Here is a 19502-nt window from a genome sequence, read left to right as displayed (position 1 = left end):
TAACTGTTGCAAGGAGGCACTTCTGTTGACTTAATTTCACATTCCCTATCAAAATCAAAGTGCTGGGGGCATAAGTTCAAACTCTGGGGTGGCAAGGAAATCTTCACACAGATGCTTCCCACCTGCTGTTACACTGACAAACATGCACAGGAACCACTATCTTCCCAAGGACTCTTGAGTGGAATCATAGTGTTTTAAGCCAGACAGGCCAACAAAGGTGATCAAGGCCAATCTCCTTCCACCAGAATTTTATCTTTGACATCCTTAACAATGGCTTATCTACTCTCTCTATATGCTTCCAGAAAGATATGGAGCTCCCTAATTTGTTGCACAGCTATTTATGAATGTTTTTCTTTTTGATCTAGAAGCTAGTATAGAGGAAGGATACAGAAACCTATAGAGAAGGAATACTGTTAATAAGTAAGAAGACCCTATGTAGCTCTGGTTTCCAACACCTATGGAAGGAGTTAATTGGAAATTAACCACAGTACAGGACAAAGTTGAAAAGACTCCAGAAGGTTGAGCTGTTAGAGGTAGGTCTTTTGAAATAAAAATTCTGAGAAAATAAGAAGCCAAGATTTTAATATTTTGATAAGAATGCTTTGATTTAGGAAGATATTAATTATATCATAAATATGTACAGTTCAGCAAACTTTTCTCTTTTCCTTTAATCTGTCTCTTGTAACAGTATTTAAAATTTTCATTTCCAAGGCCTATCTATTGCTACTATTGATGCAAAGAAGAGTCTTCTGGTTTTCCTGTTTTTTCTCTTTCCCCTTGTTCAAAATTCATTTCTTCCCAAAACCATTCCATCTAAAAAATATATCCTATGTAAGGAATATGGACTATACATGTGTTTGCATAACAGGAAGCATGCAGAGCCTGAGTGGACTTCAGCAATAGCCCTTTATCATGGGAAGAAAGGACTTCAGTCTACTTCATTTGTACACTGCCAGGACAAAATTGTAACACTTGAAGGGGGAAAAGGGACAGTTTATGTACACTGAGCAAAAATTTGAGTGTATACACTATGCTGGACACTCTGACATGCATTCTCACTTTTACTTCATAACCACAGGACAAGAGGCTTTAGTCCCACTTTATTGATGAGTAACTCAAAGAGTTCAAGTTAACTTGCTAGAATCTTGGACTGGGACAGAAACCCATGCCATTTCCATTGTAACCTGCCTTTTCCCCAAAGGCACAAAAGACACAAAGAACCTCAGTGGCATCTGGCAAACAAAAATTTTTCATCTGCAATGCTAAAACAAAGTAACAACATTTTAACCTTCATAGTTACTGTTACAGTTTTTAATCTAATACCTGTAAAGGCTAGAAACTTCCTAAAATAAGAGACTCCTACAAATATGGGAAGTGAGGGTGAATGCTTTATGCTAGGTACAAACCCCAAACTACTTTGACAGTAACAAGACATATGCCATGGATACATCTTTGGATTTTTGCATTTTGGCCCAAAAACAATTTTAAGGAAAGACCGTGCATCTTACGAAGTGAAGGTTAGTTTCCTACCTTATCAACATTCATTCGCTTAAACGACGCTTGCAGAAGCTTAAAATTGTGAATATACTCGTGCTCCAACTTTGCTTGAAATTTTACTTTCTTCAAACTAATGCAGCCTGGGAAGAGCATGTCCATAAACTGGCAATAGGCAGCTCCTGGAAAGAGAGGAGAAAAATGCTGATGTAAGTCTGACTGCGGCCAGGTGTTACTGAAGATTGCTGGGCAGGAAGCTCCCCCACCCCCCAGTTGTGTGCTCCTTTCAGTGTGCGCCCACCTCCTGCACTCACTCAGGCCAGGCGCCAGAGAAGAGATCACGCCTCCACGCAGCTCTCCCCACTCCTAACCGCTATGGAATTGATGTAGTGTTCAATAAACAGTTGACATTCCACAAACAGTGAACAGAAATACTTTGATAAAGGAAATCGAGGTAAGAGCTTCTATCAGAAAAAAAGAAACTTTTTTTTTCTTCCATCTAGATGCTACCTCCTCCAAGTCATCAAAATATATAGATGTAAAAGAAAAACAAAGTTGAAACGCAGGACAGCTGCAAAACTTCTCACAAAATGTGTAACTAAAAAACCAAAACAAAAAAAAACCCCACAGCAAATACAAATATGACCAACCTGTTTTATATCCACCTTGCAAAATAACTTAAGTGAAACTGGATAACTCAACTATCTAATGCCAAAAACAGTTGTATACCAATTTAATTCCAGGCCAGAGCAATGGGGTCCTATATTAACATGAAGGATGAAGACACGGAGACTCTGAAACTTACAGAAGTTGAGAGTCATGCTGTTTATGACTGAGAAATAAAAATAACAGCAATGTTCAACGAGTCCCCTGAGGAAATGGTTCTAGAAAAAAGGATTAGTCTTTCATATATATTTTTTTATGAAGAATTCTTACATCATGATAGTTTCCACTAGAAAATCCCAGCAAGATCATGTTTACTGATTCATATTTTCTTAATAGTTAAGGCTAGAGGCATTTAGAAAAGAAATTCAAAGCCAGAATGATTATTTTTCTTTTACAAGGAGGAAAAGCCACAGAGCTGCAAGAATGAGAATAAGCTGTAGTCTCTTTCCTTCTCCAGATCTCTTAGTCTGTTTCTATAATGTGCCAATGGCAACCTTTCTAGAACATGAAGGACTCCCCTCAACCTCTGGTATCAAGGTTTCTATGAGAAGCTCTTTATTCCATTTGTGAGATTCACCTTTACAGAAGAAGCCAGCATCTCTTAGGTCATAGATATTGAGCATCTTTCCCTGAGATAGGAATCCAAGATCAAACAAGGTACCAGGGATCTAAGGGCTGCCTCAACAGGAAACGGTGAGGCAGCTCACTGTTCGTAGGTAAGAGTATAAAGTAATGGAATAGAGACCACAGTAAATATCACCTCTAGAATCTTTGCATCTGTGAGGTTGTCCCTTAGAGGCCAACAGCCAGCACAAATTAGTATATTCCTACTTAAGCAGATGGGCTCTCTTAAAAACAAAATAAAACAAAAAACACTGGAGGAGGTAAGAGAAACATCATGATCTTGGAGGGCATTCTTATGGTCACAATTCAATTATTCAGGTCTTCCTTTTGAAGTGCCCCCAGATGGAGCAAATTCCAATAGCCATTTGAACATTATTTTTATGAGATGGGGGATGTCTAAACACAATTGTTTCATTACTCACTTTTTGATGAGTTATTCTTACTTTTGTTGCATTTAGCATAAAATGTACTTATAAAGATCCAGATACCTATGTATACTTACAAACCAACCAACCAACTCACTTCCTAAATTTAAAAAGTAGTAACACCTTTTGGAAAGGAAAACAAACCTGAGATAAGGAGGAAAAAAGGAAAAAAACATTTCTAGGTCACCTAAAGAGAACCACTATTAATGTTCTAGTATATACCATTCTTTTTTTTTTTTTTTTTCAACAGACTGATTCCCTTTTCTAGGTCATTTAATGGTCTCTACTGACATTTTTAATGGCTGTCTGATTTTTATATCATGCTAAGCAACTTACCCAAACCAAGATTAGATAAATATTCATATATATTTTCTTCAAGTATTTTATGGTCTCAAGTTTCACATTTACATTCTGAATTCGTGTAGAATTTATTTTAGTCCATGACATAAAGGATGACTCTAATTTTAGTTACTCCAAATGTTAGTGAGAATCTGTCATTTTTGGCTCCCCAACATTTGGGCATCTTCCTGTCTGGGTTGATGCTACAGTGCCCTGCCTCCCACAACAGTACCAATGGTGGGCAGATATCCTTTTCCCCATACCCAGCAATAAAGATGCAGGCCTGCCTCCTGGGCTCTGCCTGGGTCTCAGGGTCTTAACAGTGACAAAAATACACAGGGACTCTTAGAATTTAGTCATGGTGGCACTGGTGCGATCTAGGGTCCTGTGACAGCAACAAAGAGGCATCCCAGGCCAGTGCAGAAGGAAGGCTCTATTCCCAGGTCTGGCTTGATTTCCTACTGACTGAGCTACCAAATATTCTTCCTGTAAATTTGTCTCTGCTTAAGCTTGCCAGGATTATTTTTTGCTATTTTCAACAGCAAATGCCAACTGTTAAAGTCAGCTAGGTGTTGAACGTCATCATTTCATTTTCATGAATAATCTATATTTTTCCCACTTGGGAAAAGCATTATCTTTACTATTTATTGCTTTCCTAATACATGCATTTAGGTCTCTTCCTAGACTTAAATTTATTTTGGTCTGTCCCATTGGTTAAGTTTATACTCTGTTAAATCAAACTCTATAATGTATATTGTTATCTGTAGAATAATTTCCATTCTTTCTCAAAATTGTCTTAAATTTTATATTGCATTTATTCTTTCCTTTCTATTTTGTATTTGTCATTTGTGGCATATAGAAAATAGATTACCTTTTTAAAATTTACTTCTATACTAAACAACAGTTCTGTTGAGATATAAGTCACATATCAAAGTTCAGCCTTTTAAAGTACAGTTGACCCTTGAACAACATGAGGGCTAGGGGCATTGACCCTTCCACACAGTTGAAAATCTGCATGTAACTTCTGACTACCAAAAAACTAAACTACTAATATCCTACTGTTGGCTGGAAGCCTTACCAATAACAGTCAACACGTTTTATAGATGTATTCTGTTCAAATACTGTATACTTACAATAATAAAGCAAGCTAGAGAAAATCATAAGAGAAACTATATTTATGATATTGTACTGTACTTATCTTTAAAAATCCACATATAAATGGATATGTGCAGTTCAAACCCATGTGTTCAAGGGTCGGTTGTATACCATTCTGTGGCATTGAAGATATTCACAGAATCGTGCATCCATCACTACTAATTCCAGAAGGTTTTCTTTATCACCAAAATAAACTCCATACCCATTAGCAGTCACTCCCCGCCCCCCCCCAATCCTGGTAACCAACCACTAATCTATTTGCTGTCTCTATGGATCTGCCTATTCTGGACATTTCATATTAACGAATCATAAAATATGTGGCCTTTGTGTCTGGTTTAACTTAGCAAAATCTTTTCAAGGTTCATCTATGTTGTGGTATGTATCAGAACTTTACATTCCTTTCTATGGCTTAATAATTTCCAATTTGTGCATATGCCACATTTTATTGATTTACTCATCAGTTGATGAACATTTGGGTTTTCACTTTGGGGCTATGATGAGCAATGCTACAAGATTTTGTGTGGACTTAAAGTTTTCAATTCTCTTGGGATACGGTACACCTCCTCTATGTCTAACATTTGAGGAACTGGCAAGCTGTTTTCTGTTTTGCATTCCCACCAGAAGTGTATGAGGGTTCTAGTTCCACATCTTCACTAATGATAATTGTCTTTTTGATTATAGTCATCCTAGTAGGTGTAAATTTTGATTTGATTTCCCTAAAGACTAATAATGTTAAACATCTTTTTCTTGTTTTTTGGCCATTTATAAATCCTCTTTGGAGAAATGTTTGTGCAAATACTTTGCCCATTTTTAAAGTGGGTTATTTTTCCATTTATTTGTGAAAGTTCTTTCTACCTTTTAGGGACATGTCTCTTATCAGGTATCTAATTTGCAAATACTTCCTCCTGTGAATTGTCTTTTTACTTTCTTGATAGCATCTTTTGAAGCATACATTTTTTACTTTTTAAAAAAGATTTTATTTATTAAAGAGACAGAGAGACAGAGAGAGAGAGGGGGAGAGGGAGAAAGAGAGAGAGAGAGGGAGAGAAGGGAGAGAGGGAGAGAGAGAGAGATGTGCAGAGGACAAGGAGAGAGAGAAAGAGAATCCTAGGCGGATTCCTTGCTGAGCAGGGAACCTGACATAAGGCTCAGTCTTAAGGCCTGGAGATCATGACACGAGCCAAAATCAAGCGCCAGAACTCCTAACTGACTGAGCCACCCACATGGCCTAACACATATTTTTACCTTGATGAAGGATAATTTTTTTTGTCACTTGGGCTTTTGTCATTTCTAACAAACCATTGCCTAAAATCCAAGATCCATGATTTACACCTACATTTTCTCCTAAAAGTTGTAGTTTTAGTTCATACATTTAGGTCAATGATCCATTTTGAATCATTTCTTGTATATAGGTGCAAGGTTTGGGTCTAACTTCATAATTTTGCGTGTGACTATTCAGTTGTCCTGGCACCACTTGTTGAAAAAACTATACTTTCCATTCAATTGTCTTGGCACTCTTGTTGAAAATCAATTAGCTATCAATGTACAGGTTTCTGGGCTCTCAATTCTATTTATATATTGATCCTTATGTAGTAATAGTCTTGATTACTATAGCTTTGTAGTCAGTTTTGAAATCAAAAGCAGAAGTTCTCCAACTTTGCTTTTCCTTTTCAAACAGGTATTCTGAATTTCCAGATTAGTTTTAGAATCAGCTCATCAATTTCTGTAAAAAGGCAGCTAAGATTTTGATAGGGATTGAATTGAATCTAGATTTGGAAAATACTGCCACCTTAACAATAGTAAGTCTTCCAATCCATGAACATGGGATGTCTTACTTAATTTTTTTCAATGATGTTTTCCAGTTTTCAGTATATAAAGCTTCCACTTCTGAATTTTTAAAGAAGATTTTATTTATTTATTACTTGACAGAGAAAGAGAGAGAGAACATAAGCAGAGGGACAGGCAGAAAGAGAGGGAGAAGTGGACTCCCTGCTAAGCAGCGAGCCTGACTCAGTGCTTGATCCCAGGACTCCGGGATCAAGATCTGAGCTGAAGGCAGATGCTTAACCAACTGTGCAACCTAGGTGCCCCTAAATTTTTATGTTTTTAATGTATTCTTAATTCTATTTTTAGATTGTTCATTGTTAATATACAGAAGTACCATTGATTTTTGGGTATTGATCTTGTATATCCTGCAACCTTGATTAACTCACTTAGCAATTATAAAAGTTTCTTTGGGTGTGCTTAGGATTTTTTTCCCCCACATAAGATCATGACATCTATATATAGAGACAAGTCTACTCCTTTTCTACACTGAATGCATATTTTTCTTGCCCAATTGCTGTGGCTTGAATCTTTAGTACAATGTTGAATAAAAGCACTGACAATGAACATCCTTGTCTGGTCTTAGGGGGCAATGCATCCAGCTCTTCAACCACTAAGTATGACATTAGCTGCAAGTTTCTCCTAGATAGTACCATCAGACTGAGGAAGTTCCCTTCTATTCCTACTTTAGTATTTTGTAACATAAAAGGGTGTTGAATTTTGTCAAATGTTTTTTCTGCATCTATTAAAATTATCACATGGCCTTTGTCCTTTATTCTATTAAATGATAGATTATATTGGTTTCTTTAGTCCCATTTGATCATGGCATATAATCCCCTTTATATGTTGCCAGATCCACTGTTAGTATTTTGTTGAGAAAGTACATCTATATTCATAAGATATATTAGTCTGTAGTTTTCTTGTCATATCTTTGGTGTGGGTTGATTCTGGCCCCCACAAAATAAGTTGGAAAGTGTTTTTTCCTCTTATGTTTTGAAAGGATTTGTGAAGGATGTTATTTATTTTTTTTAATTTGGTAGAATTCATAATTGAAGTCATCTGGGCTTGTGCTTTTCTTTTTAGGATTCTTTAAAAATTACAAATTCCATCTCCTATTATATAGGTCTATTAAGAATTTTTATTTTAAGTTTCAGTAGTTAGGTCTTTCTAGATGCTTATTTTATCTAGGCTGTTTGATTTTTAAACACTCATGAATTAACTCATGAATTCTAACAAAATCACAGTTGTTTCTTTTCAGTTTCCTAGGGACAAATAATACATAAAATTATACTTTTGTACTATATTTTTGTGGAGGTATATATGTGTATATATATACTTTTTTTCTTAAATGAGATAATCTTCTGTTCTTCCTCTAAGTCTGTTATTGGCTACTGATTCCTGATACTATGGAAATATTTTTCTGAGTTTTACCAACGGTTGTTATCAGGAAGGGATCCTGAATTTCACCAACTACCTTTGGAGACAATAAAAATGGAGCAACCATGGAGACAATAAAAATGTTTTCTCCTTTGATCTATGAACTGATCAATCACATTCATAGGTTTCCCAATGTTGACTTATCTTTGCATCCCTAGTGTAAGTCCTACATGGTGATGTTTACTGAAGTTTTTATTACAGTGCTGGTTTAGATCCACAAATACCTTATGATTTTTATACCTATACTCATGAAACTGTCTGCAACTTTGTTTTCTTTTGTTTTATGATTCTTTTAAGCTTAAAAAACATGTTTGGAAAATTTTCACATTTTTTTGAGGGTCTAAAAACTTGTGCACTAAACAATTTTTTTATTAGATTGCCAATGGCACAGTTTAAAATCTGTTTACCCTCAGCTTTTCCCACCTCTATGCTTTCAGAACCACATAAGCATCAAACAAGTGGAGTGATTTTTATCCAACAGGCAATGTAGAAAGAGATCATATTAGCATCTGCAGTATATGGTACATTATGTGATCATTTAAGGTATTCTATCATAGTTATACTTCTAGAGTCAAAGGAACCTCTGAATATTTTAAAGAAATCTTTTATTGACTTTGGGAACTATGCTTCACGTTTGTTGAGACTGCTCCCGTATGTCCATCTGGGTATTCTCAACTTCTAGCTCCCCAAATGTCTACTGCCCAAGAGACATCATAAAAAGAATGCTTTGAAATTAATCATTGCTACTAAGAACGTGGTCAAGAGTTCTTGTTGGGGCAGGAAACTATAACCATGGCATAACTTGAACAGGCTGTTGTATTCTGATTTCTGTCAAAGGCTACCTCTCCTGTGGTGTTCTACATCACATCTCCTCTCGCCTTCTCATTGAGGTCATGACTTCAAGTATCCTTTAGTCTCTAATGCAACATCAATTTTTCTATGCTCTAGTATCATCTGACTTTATCTGAAGTAATTCTCCATCATATTCTGTTTTAGGCCTATTCTACTAATTCATATATTGGTCTGTGGTTTCCCTTCCTCTCACTACAATGTAAGTTTCAAGAGAGCTTACACTTTATCTGTCTAGATTCCCTCTGTATATAAGCCTTTAATATAGTACCTGGCATGGTGTGGCCTTTAATATCTGGTCAACAAATCAAGGTTTACAGGTTGTAGCAGTCGAGCCCCAAGAAGGGCTGGGTGATAGCAAGATTCTAACATTACCAAGTCCCAAATAAGGGTATGGGAAGAGTTGCTACATATTTTAAGAATTGTTAGGGTAAAAATTAGCAAGAACTCTAAACTAAGAACCACCTGGAAACTAAATTTGCAGAGAAGTGAAAGATAAGCCTCAAAAGGCTAAGTATAATACACCATGGTAAAAGCAATCCAAATTGTAGAATGTTGTGTTTATTAACAAGATTATGATGGGCCATATACTCTGAGCCCATGAACTCAAGGTATTCTGCAGTTATGAAGGTCTGCAAGTTTTGAAAATGATGAGGAAATAGAAAATAGGAAACTATTCTTTGTAGAGTGCCATGCTATGCCTGTACCTACAGCTGTAAGAATGCTTCCAATTAAAAAAAAAAAAAAAAAAGAATGCTTCCAATTGTTATACATCAGAAGTGACATAATGGAGCTAAAAAGTTTGGGGACAGGAACTCAAAATGAATAGGTGAGACACTGTATGAAGGTAGAACTCAAAAATGAATTCTTACATTCAAAAGATTCAAGGATATAATATTTAAGTCTATGGGATCATGAAATGCATGAAATGACAATCTCATTTCTACCAGATTCCAGGATTTGATTTTACATTAATATCAGGATAAACTGACACTTTTAACAGGAAATGTTCAGATAACAAAAAAGGACATATTAATTTATATATTATGCCAAGAAGAAATGAAAATGCCTACATTTATGTAAAATCTGTTAAAGCTTTCATGTCTATTTTTAAATTTAAAACCTCACTAAAATATTTTCATCACCACCAACCTATTTTACAGATTTGGGAAAAGTTCAGAAAGTCATCCAGCTAATAAAAATAACAGAAATGGAATTAGACTCTGACCTGAACTTCAATTTCTTAAATATTTCCTCTTCCCATATTCCACTTCTAGGAAATTACAAGTAGAAATTCAAAGAAAGTTTGGAAATTTTTCTAGATTATAATTCTGTAAGAAGTCACAAAATAAACTGCAAGAGAACATAGGAACCTTTCAGACTGATGTCAAGGGTGGAGTGCCAGCTTATGTTTCCTATTCATAGGAGAATCTTAGAATAGATAGTTCATTTGTCTGTTCTGTATCATGATTTCAAGTTTTAGTATATACACACTTGTAAGAATTTAGTTTTACATACTGATGTAATGTATATATAAAAATATATATTATTGTATCAAAATCTCCTAGTACTTTCCCAGAAATGTGACATAATCTGTGCAGAAGACATTAAGCTATATTGGGTTTTGCCACAAAGAACTACTCAAATTGCCCATCTAATGTTCGCACAGGCCAAGGAACAAAAATGCCTATATCACTCACTGGATTCAATTACAACTTTTTGCCATCTTAGTTGGTATTGATGAAAGGTCAGAAGAATGACAACCTTAATTTGCCAGACACTTCCACACAATTATATCTTCCTTTACAGGCAAATGATTTCTGACAAAGCTTCTCTCAAGGTGGTATCAAATAGGACCAGGAAGTGGGCAGAGAAAGATAGAGAACTGAACTTTTGGTCCCTGGATCTAAGCCTTAATCATCTTGAATAGACTGTGACAGGTCATCATACCTTTCTAAGCCAGCAGTATTCCTGTCTGCAAAACGTCAGGTTTGGAGAGATCTCTAAACTCTAAAATTAGATGATTCTCTAATTCTCTGTCACCAACTTCTAAGAGATATTTGATATTTATGCTAATGAGGAGACAATAATGCTTCATTCTCATATGACTAAGACTTTTGCCAGCGCTCTTGCTTCTAGCCATCACCATCATTGGTCGTAGTTTGTTGGAAGCTACGTTGCTGCATCTGGAATAACGCTCCCAGGGGCCCACATGCCCCTTCTGAATTACAGCTCTTTCACGAATTCCTCCGCGAGCTCCTGCCATTTACATACTCAGCAACAGACCTGTGTGTTCTGTCACCTTCAACAGTTGAATTATTAAAGATCTTTCATATTAAAATATTGTTTTTATGCAATAATCAGGATCATTCCAGCTCTATGTGTGCATTTGACCCTGTCAATCCTTGAACTGGTGTTACTGCAGAACCATGTCTGTAACTGAAGCTCTCGCTTCACGTTGAAGGCAATATTCTATTCCCCTTTGGGAAATTGGGGCTTCTTAACAAGGAAAGTGAGGCTGCAGAATACAGGGTTACAGATTTCCAGCATGTCAGCAGAAATCCCCCTACCTACACAAATGCAAGGCTTGAAGAGCTTAATGGCAACCGTGAAATAATGCTTTGAAACATTAACATTTTAAAGGAATTTAAAAATCCTCAAGTTCAGCTGCATTTTCCTAGTCCAACATAAATATGAATAAGTTGGTAGTAGCTCTGTTTTTGCTTTTATAGCTATCTCCCACATTTCCTGGCACGAACAGCAGCTTGATAGCTTCAGTTACCACAGTATTATTTCACTTCATTAAAGTGAACTTAGGACACTGTCTATTTCACCTGTCCCGAGTCACAAGTGCAAAAACAAAGATCCAGCGTGCAGAAATCCAGCTCTAAGTGAGCTTGTTCCCTGGAATTCCCACGGTCCTTAACCAAGCTTCCTGCTCCCTCCCACTGTTTGGAGTTATGTCAAACTTTTTATTCATATTTTAAGTAAGTCCCAAAGACAAGTAACTTTCAAACTGATTTCATAAAGAAGAAAAGGAGTAATAATCAGCAGGAAGATTTCAACTTCCACAGACGTAGACAGAGAAGGCTTATATGAATTGTTCAGAGTGCTGAAAAGCACCCCATCCTTTCCCTTTTCCACACACAGAGTAAGCTGTCAAAGGACATTTTTGTCTCTTCCTTTTTAGAAAAAGAAATGTGTCAGCCATCACTATTCAGGCAGATGGATTTTGAAGACTATCAGTGGATATATCACAAGGTCTTGCCAAACCATGTGGTTGGTCTCTCATCTGACACGTACACTAAGGTTTTTACTAATTCAGAGGCTATAAAACCTTTTTTTCTTTTGCTATAAAACTTTTTAAAGCACCTTATAACTTCCAATTATAAAATAAGTAATAGAAATGACAAGTGCAGCATAAGAAATATCACCAGTAATGTTTGCATGACAACAGATGAGCTATACTTACCATGGTGAACATTTCATAATGTATGTAAGTACTGATCACTATGTTGCACACATGAAAGTAATATTGTAGAAATTAAATAAAAATAAAAAAATAAAAATCTTGTAAGGCTGCCGCAAACTGCAAAGGCACTAACATTCTATGCTTATAACCTGCCTTCAAGAACATTTTTCATTTTTAGGGATACCTGGGTGGCTCAGCGGTTGGGTGTCTCCCTTTGGCGCAGGGTGTGATCCCACAGTCCCAGGGTCGAGTCCCACATTGGCCTCTCTGTGTGGAGCCTGCTTCTCCCTCTGCCTATATTTCTGTGTCTCTCGTGAATAAATAAATAAAATCTTTTTAAAAAAGAGTATTTTTCATTAAAAAAATTATTCAAAGACTTACTTATTTTAGAAAGAGTGAGAGTGTGCCTGAGCAGGGGTAGGGACAGGGGCAGAGGGAGAGAAACAACCTAAGGGAACTTCTCGCTGAGTGCTGAAGCCCGATGCAAGGCTCAGTCTCATGACTCTGAGATCATGACTTGAGCCAAAATCAAGAGTCTGATGCTTAATTGATTCCCTCAGGCACCCCATGAAGCAAGAATACTTTTTAAAAAAATTTTTATTCATTTATTCATAGACACACAGAGAGAGAGGCAGAGGGAGAAACAGGCTCCATGCAGGGAGCCCAATGTGGGACTCGATCCCGGGTCTCCAGGATCACACCCCAGGCTGCAGGCGGCGCCAAACCACTGCGCCACCGGGGCTGCCCAAGAATACTTTTTAAAAGGTAATGTTACCTTTAAATTGGATTTTTATTAAGAAAATTGCAGAGCAATGTTAAAAGTGAGATCTGTCATTAAGAAAAACCTGATCAGATGTTAAGATGTTAAGATGAGTGTATGGAGTTCATTTAAAAGTTCTTCCAGGGATGCCTGGGTGGCTCAGTGGTTGAGCATCTGCCTTCAGCTCAGGTCGTGATCCTAGAGTCCCAGGATCGAGTCCCGCATCGGGCTTTCTGCATGGAGCCTGCTTCTCCCTCTGCCTATGTCTCTGCCTCTCTCTGTCTCTCATGAATAAATAAATAAGATCTTAAAAAAAAAAAAAAAAAAAAAAAAAAGAGTTCTTCCAAAAAATCATGGAAGAATAAAAAGAGTATTTTTCAAAAGGAACACCAATATAGCAAAAAATGACATATGAAAGAACTCTTAAGATTTAGGTATCAATATTCTTAGATAAAAGGTAAATCTTAGAGACATAATTAGAGATTATAATGGATAGAAATCTACAACACAAAGAGAGCTGATACCTTAAGAGCAGTATTTGAAAATTTTTGTAGAAACTTTTATAACTCTCAGTTGAAAACAAGAATGTAAAGACATTGAATTATAGCTGGATTATTTCTAGTTGTTTCTTTTTTTTCAACCAAAGGGCAATTACCCTGTAAATTGTCATCTTGTATTTTAATGCTTTTAGAAGAAAATACAAAACTTTAAAACTGCCTACCGATACAGAAAAAGATTCAGCCAATTAAAAGAAGTGGGAAGTGAAGAATTATCTTGTTGGTCTGAAATATTTCTTTTCAAAGGTGTCTGGTGGCTCAGTCAGTTAAGCATCCGACTCTTGATTTATGCTCAGGTCATGATCTCAGAGTCGTGAGACTGAATCCTGAAACAGGCTCCATGTTCAGCGTGGAGTTGGCTTGAGGGTTCCCTTCCTATCCCTAACCCTCACCCCCGCCCTGCTGCTGGGCCTCTGCTTCTCCCCATCTTGAGTGTGCCCACCTGCGCTCTCTAAAAGAAATAAATCTTAAAAACAAAACAAAACAATCGTCTTTCATCTGCTAATTGACAATCCAGTGCTAGGAGCCTGGTTTCACTTCTAGTTCCTAACACCAGTGATTACCTTTAGGGTAATGGGCTCAAATTTTACCACAAGAAGCTGTCTGACATATCCAGCTTCATACAAAAAGATCTGACTTCTACATAGGCATCAGGAATGAAGGAAGTAGAAGCTTTTGGAGCATAGGCAGGTGTGGTGTGCAAGACAAAAGGTCACCAGCTTCCAGAAAGTCTGATACTGAAACTGGCAGTAGGATGTCCCAATGGCTTGACTCCCAGAATAGAACTAAAGTTAGAATTTGGCATTCCAGACAGAGGAGAAAAGAAAGCACAACAAGTCTTTCTCATAAATGAAAAACAAGTTAGAGAGGTACATATGAAACCCATTCTGGGGATCCCTGGGTGGCGCAGCGGTTTGGCGCCTGCCTTTGGCCCAGGGCGCGGTCCTGGAGACCCGGGATCGAATCCCACGTCGGGCTCCCGGTGCATGGAGCCTGCTTCTCCCTCTGCCTGTGTCTCTGCCTCTCTCTCTCACTGTGTGCCTATCATAAATAAATAAAAGTTTAAAAAAAAATTAAAAAAAAAAACCCATTCTGAAGGGTTGGTTTTCTTCTTAGGATAAAACAAATTTCTGTAAAGCTGTGACATCAGGGGACAGTTTCTTTACTTGTGCACTTGGTATTTTCACATTGTTTTGTATTACCTCCTCTACTTCAATGGATATTTTTTTTTAAAAAGTGTTGATAATAGATGACTATGTAAAAAGGGAAGATTTTAATTACGAGAAGCTTGAGGAAGTGGCGATATCCTGAAAAAAAAATGGGTTTCATTTCTAATTTTTTGGTTATGCTAAGGAAATGTCTGTCTGTATGGAAATGCCTGGTGACATACAGGGATGTCACTTTATAAATCAATGAAAAACAATAAACCAACAAATATTTATTGAGGAATTGGATTTTACTTAAAGAAGTAACTTAGTTTTGAGAGATCAGAGAAATAGGAAAACTAACAAAACATAAAACTAGAAGTGCTCAAGTATATGCAGAGGCACATAAATATAAAGGCATTAGTTCAAAATTTTGCCCAAGAAAAAGCCAAGAAAGAGTAATCAATATTCTCAGATGAAGTGCAACTTGCATGGTCATCTGTACTCTTCAAGGAGCTTAATAACCTCTGATGCTGAGGTTATAAGAATTAACAACCATAAGACTTTGTAGAACCCTGAAAATTGAAAACAGGGAGACCTCCCATCTGGAAGAAAAGGAGGAAGGTGGTATTGGAGATGGCCCTCAAAGAAGTCATTCCAAACAAAGAGGGAATTAGGACATTTGGTGAAAGGTGATTTAGGGCAAATGTAGGAGAAGGGCAGGGAGATAACAGGGGTAGGTGTTAGAAATGATTGGTTGCAGTAACTCCTCAAATCTTTCAAAGCTAATAAGAAAAGCAACTTAATTTGGTAGGTAGTAGAGAACCAATGCTTATTTCTGGGCACAAGTGTCTTTTTTGAAAAATGCCTAAAGCATTTTTAGTGCCTAAAAGCATGCCACTTTTTAAAAAAGAATGATTCTTTCTGGGGTGGGTGGGGGAGGGAGGGAGGGAGGGAGAGAGAGAGAGAGAGAGAGAGAGAGAGAGAACAAGAATGTGAGCATGTGTGAGTGGGCAGGAGGGGAAAAGGGAGAGAATCTCAAGCAGACTCCCTGCTGAATACAGAGCCCAATGTGGGGCTTGATCTCATCACCCTGAGGCCATGACCTGAGCTGAAATCATGAGTCGAATATGACTCATGATTTAACCGACCGAGCCACTCAAAAGCCCCTGAAGTACCTCATTTTTAAGCTCCAATTTTTAGGACATATCTATTTTAAGGGAAAATGCGATTAATGGCAAGAGACCTAAAGCATTCTTCCCAGTTTCTCAAGGAATGACTACTGAATCATTGCCCATATCATTCTACCAACAATTCAGCCCAGGCCACTATGCAAACTCTATGTATCATAGCTGATGAAGAAGCTTTTTATATAGTGTAAGATGTAGTATGAATTGACCAGCACAAACTCACAGTCTATTTCTACACAATGGACCACTCTCTATGGTTGCTCTTTTTGTGGTTGAGGTCACTGTCCCTAGGACTGGGGGTTCTTCCTAGATCTTTGTTATTTCACCTGTTCTCCAAGGTTTATAGGTGAGAGCTCCTTATCACCATTCACCCTCAAATCTAGTCCATCAGCTCTCACCAATGCCAATAACACTCTCTACTTGCCTAGCTCCCAGAGAAGAGGGCTGGTGGCCAGAAAAAAGCCAAAAGGCCAAGTGTAGTATCAAAATAAGCCCCCAACAATTATGGAAGAACCACCATTTAATATTCATGCAGACTGTGATAGATGGAAGAATATTCTTCTATAATGAATGGTTTATTTTATATTTTACAGGTTAATTCCAGAACGCTTCGCTTTTCTAAGATGATTCTATTAGGAGAAATCTAAATTAGTACGAGGAATGTGTGACTATTTTCTTCAGGGATTCAAATATATGACCATAGGGGAAATTTAAAAAAAAAAAAGGAATTAAAAAAAATCAGGAGTTTTTTTTTTTAACATTGGATTTAAACACAATCACATGTAATTTTAGAGTTGACATACACATTTTCATTAAACTTTGGCTCCTTATGCAGTTACCTAAAGTTCCTCTATGAACTGTCATACAATGTAATCTAGAAGAAATCAAAGTGGAGAATGATCCTCTTATGGAAAAGAGCAACTGCAGGAAATTGTGTTGGCATGAGTTTCCCATATACATGCTTCTTATTGTCAAATAATTTGGTTCATAAAAGCTTATGAGTGTTAATACTTGGGCAAGATCAAACCTTTGGAAGGGTGTAACAAATACAGAGAGGTAATTTGCAACCTGTCTGAATGACGTAATGGTTATAGGATGGAAAAAACCCAATCTGCAGAGCCATGTTGCATAGTTGCCAAGCAATTATTATTTTTTTTTCAGGTATGCAATTCTAACATGCCCAAGCATTTGACAGTGACTTCTGACACTCCTTTTTTATAGTGTCTGCACGGCTGATAAACCATACATTTAAAAATATAATTCAGAAAAAAATAGGTTAGAAAAAGTACTTTCGTTTGAAGAACAGAAAAACTTGAAGCTGCTTGATCTTTTTTTTTAAATAAGCACCCCCTTTTTAAATTAGGAGTCCAACAGAGGGCTTAAACTTGACCCTGAGATCAAAAGTCAGATGCTTAAGCGATTGAGCCACCCAGGCACCCTACTTGCTTGATTACCTTAATTGTATGAAAACTAGACAGCCCATTAATGTTTCAGATACTCCCATGCACAGAGTGACCATCAGTGTTATAGGCCACCTGAATGGGGAGATGTCTACTTTTGTACAGGGACCACGTTCCACCTTTGCTTTGTACTCAGGGAAGCCAGAAAAAAAGGTAACTGAATGATTTGGATACAAGTATCAAGGAGAACTTTGGTAGTAAAGGAATGAATAGGTCTCCACTGGGAAATCTATATTGTTTTTATGTAACTGTATCCCCAAATCCTAGCTCATCACCTGACACACTGTAGGCACTCAGTATCTGCTGACTTCAGGGACACAAAGCTTTATGTTAGAACATCAAAAGGACACTAAAAATTACCTTTACTCAAAATCTCCATCTTCCTCTTCTTGGCCTGAATCTTAACCATATTAAAAAATCTAGTTTGAATAGCATTTCAATTAAATTATGCTTCATAAATATTTATTCACCATCCACTAAATTTGCATGGTTATTTGGTCAAAGACCCAAATCAGGCTAACTTTTCTAGACTAAAATAATCTTTCTTTGAATACTATAGCTTTTATTACTTAAAATATGACTGTCCCTCTTCTGCTGCCTTGAATCTTAATATATGCCCCAGTCTTACGCACACATGTACATGCATAAAACACTGCATCTTCTCTCTGCCTTCAGCAAACATTCTCTGCCTAAAATGTCCTTTTGACACTTTTTACACTTGAATAGAGAATTCTCATTCTTTAAAGGTTAGTCCATATAGCACTTCCTCTATGAAGTTTTTTTCTGTTCTTTGTGCAGAATTAACTATTTCACTATTATGGGTATGGAAGCCCAGAAGCAGTTTGACTTGTATTTTGATTAGCTATCTCTATCCTAATTGATTGGTAACTCATTAAGATTGGAGATGGTAACCAATCCACCTTTCTATGGTGTTAGCACAGTGTCTGCTATGACTATAAACCACTAACAACTCCAGAATTTCTATCTGGAAAATAGGAGCTGCAGCCTAGCCTGGCTGGAGTTGGGAAACAGATATGGGAATGAGGGGGACAGAACTGGATGGGAAATGGGTGTATATTCTTTAATACTGAACTATGTCCCTTCATAAAAGGCTAAGAAAACCAATTTTTCATGCTGGAGGGGTTGGATAAATACTGACAGAAGTCTTTAGCATAACTACTGCCAGTGGCTTTACTGAACTGCAAGAAATACTGGGAAAACAATGATACCTAGATGTATAAATCCTTTAGGGGACCAAGCATGTAACAAAATTATTCTTAAAAAAAATTATTCTAGATGTTCTTTTTCCTCAAGAGCACAGAAAGGAGGAAATGAGGATATGAAGTCCTCTCAGATACAAGCTTATTAAAGGAAGCCTGGATTCAGTGTGAGGAAAGGGCCACATTCTTGATATTAAATGGTGGACAGTGGACCCATGCGTGTAAGTCTATCTCTAAAGGAGACATTATCCTGGCTACGGCTTCACTGGCCATGAATCATTCTGAGACAGCTGAACGGCTCTTCCGGCGGAGGGTGATGTGTAAAATTTCAGAGCCACCTTGTCTTGCTTGGAGGGAAAGAACTCAGAGCAGGAGAGGGAACAAAAGGAACAGGTAGAGAAGACCCTCATCCTCAGTCAGTAGAGCAAGGAAAAATCATTCTAAGACTGGGAGCAAGTGCCACGTGTTTCTATTAGCATCTCACTACCTTTGGTAAGAAAGGTCTTGGTGAGACCACTGGGTCACACCCTCGTCATCAAAGAATGACCAGACACATCTCATTTCTTTAAGTGGTAACGTAAGGATGAGGATACAGACTTCTAACTCCTCCTCACCTAACATCCTAGAGATGTTCAATGGGTTCTTGATTAATGGATATGAAAAAAAAAAATCAAACGTGTGCACACAGTGAGCCGTCTACCATACCCACAGCCGTCATACACACAGTAAGGAGGGCATAAGGTTGTGATCCAAGAAGACTCCAGTCCTAGTGTCAGCTGTCAATTATTTGGCTTCCCTGACCTTTTATCCTCTTATATAAAATACAAATTAAAAATTCCTATTTTTCCATACAGGGCTGTTCTAAGAAAGTAAATACACATAGAA

The 19502-nt window shown here is 37.2% G+C and overlaps 1 protein-coding gene and 1 long non-coding RNA gene across 12 annotated transcripts in view; one reads left to right on the top strand and one right to left on the bottom strand.

The window, feature by feature from the left end:
* The window catches only part of MAPRE2 (microtubule associated protein RP/EB family member 2), a 157430-nt gene that overhangs the window by 34809 nt on the left and 103119 nt on the right, over positions 1–19502 (bottom strand). For all 11 annotated transcript variants that reach the window (XM_072829254.1, XM_072829259.1, XM_072829256.1 and 8 more), the window contains one exon: positions 1531–1676. In XM_072829254.1, coding sequence (XP_072685355.1) covers positions 1531–1676 — 146 coding nt within the window. The remainder of the gene's footprint in view (positions 1–1530; positions 1677–19502) is intronic.
* Positions 1–19502, top strand: part of LOC140635130 (uncharacterized) — a 40772-nt gene that overhangs the window by 3818 nt on the left and 17452 nt on the right. The gene's annotated exons all lie outside the window — the stretch shown is intronic.

This window comes from Canis lupus, chromosome 6 (assembly GCF_048164855.1).
Source record: "Canis lupus baileyi chromosome 6, mCanLup2.hap1, whole genome shotgun sequence".
In the NCBI taxonomy this organism is placed as follows: Eukaryota; Metazoa; Chordata; class Mammalia; order Carnivora; family Canidae; genus Canis; species Canis lupus.
This window is presented reverse-complemented; position numbering and strand designations above follow the sequence as displayed.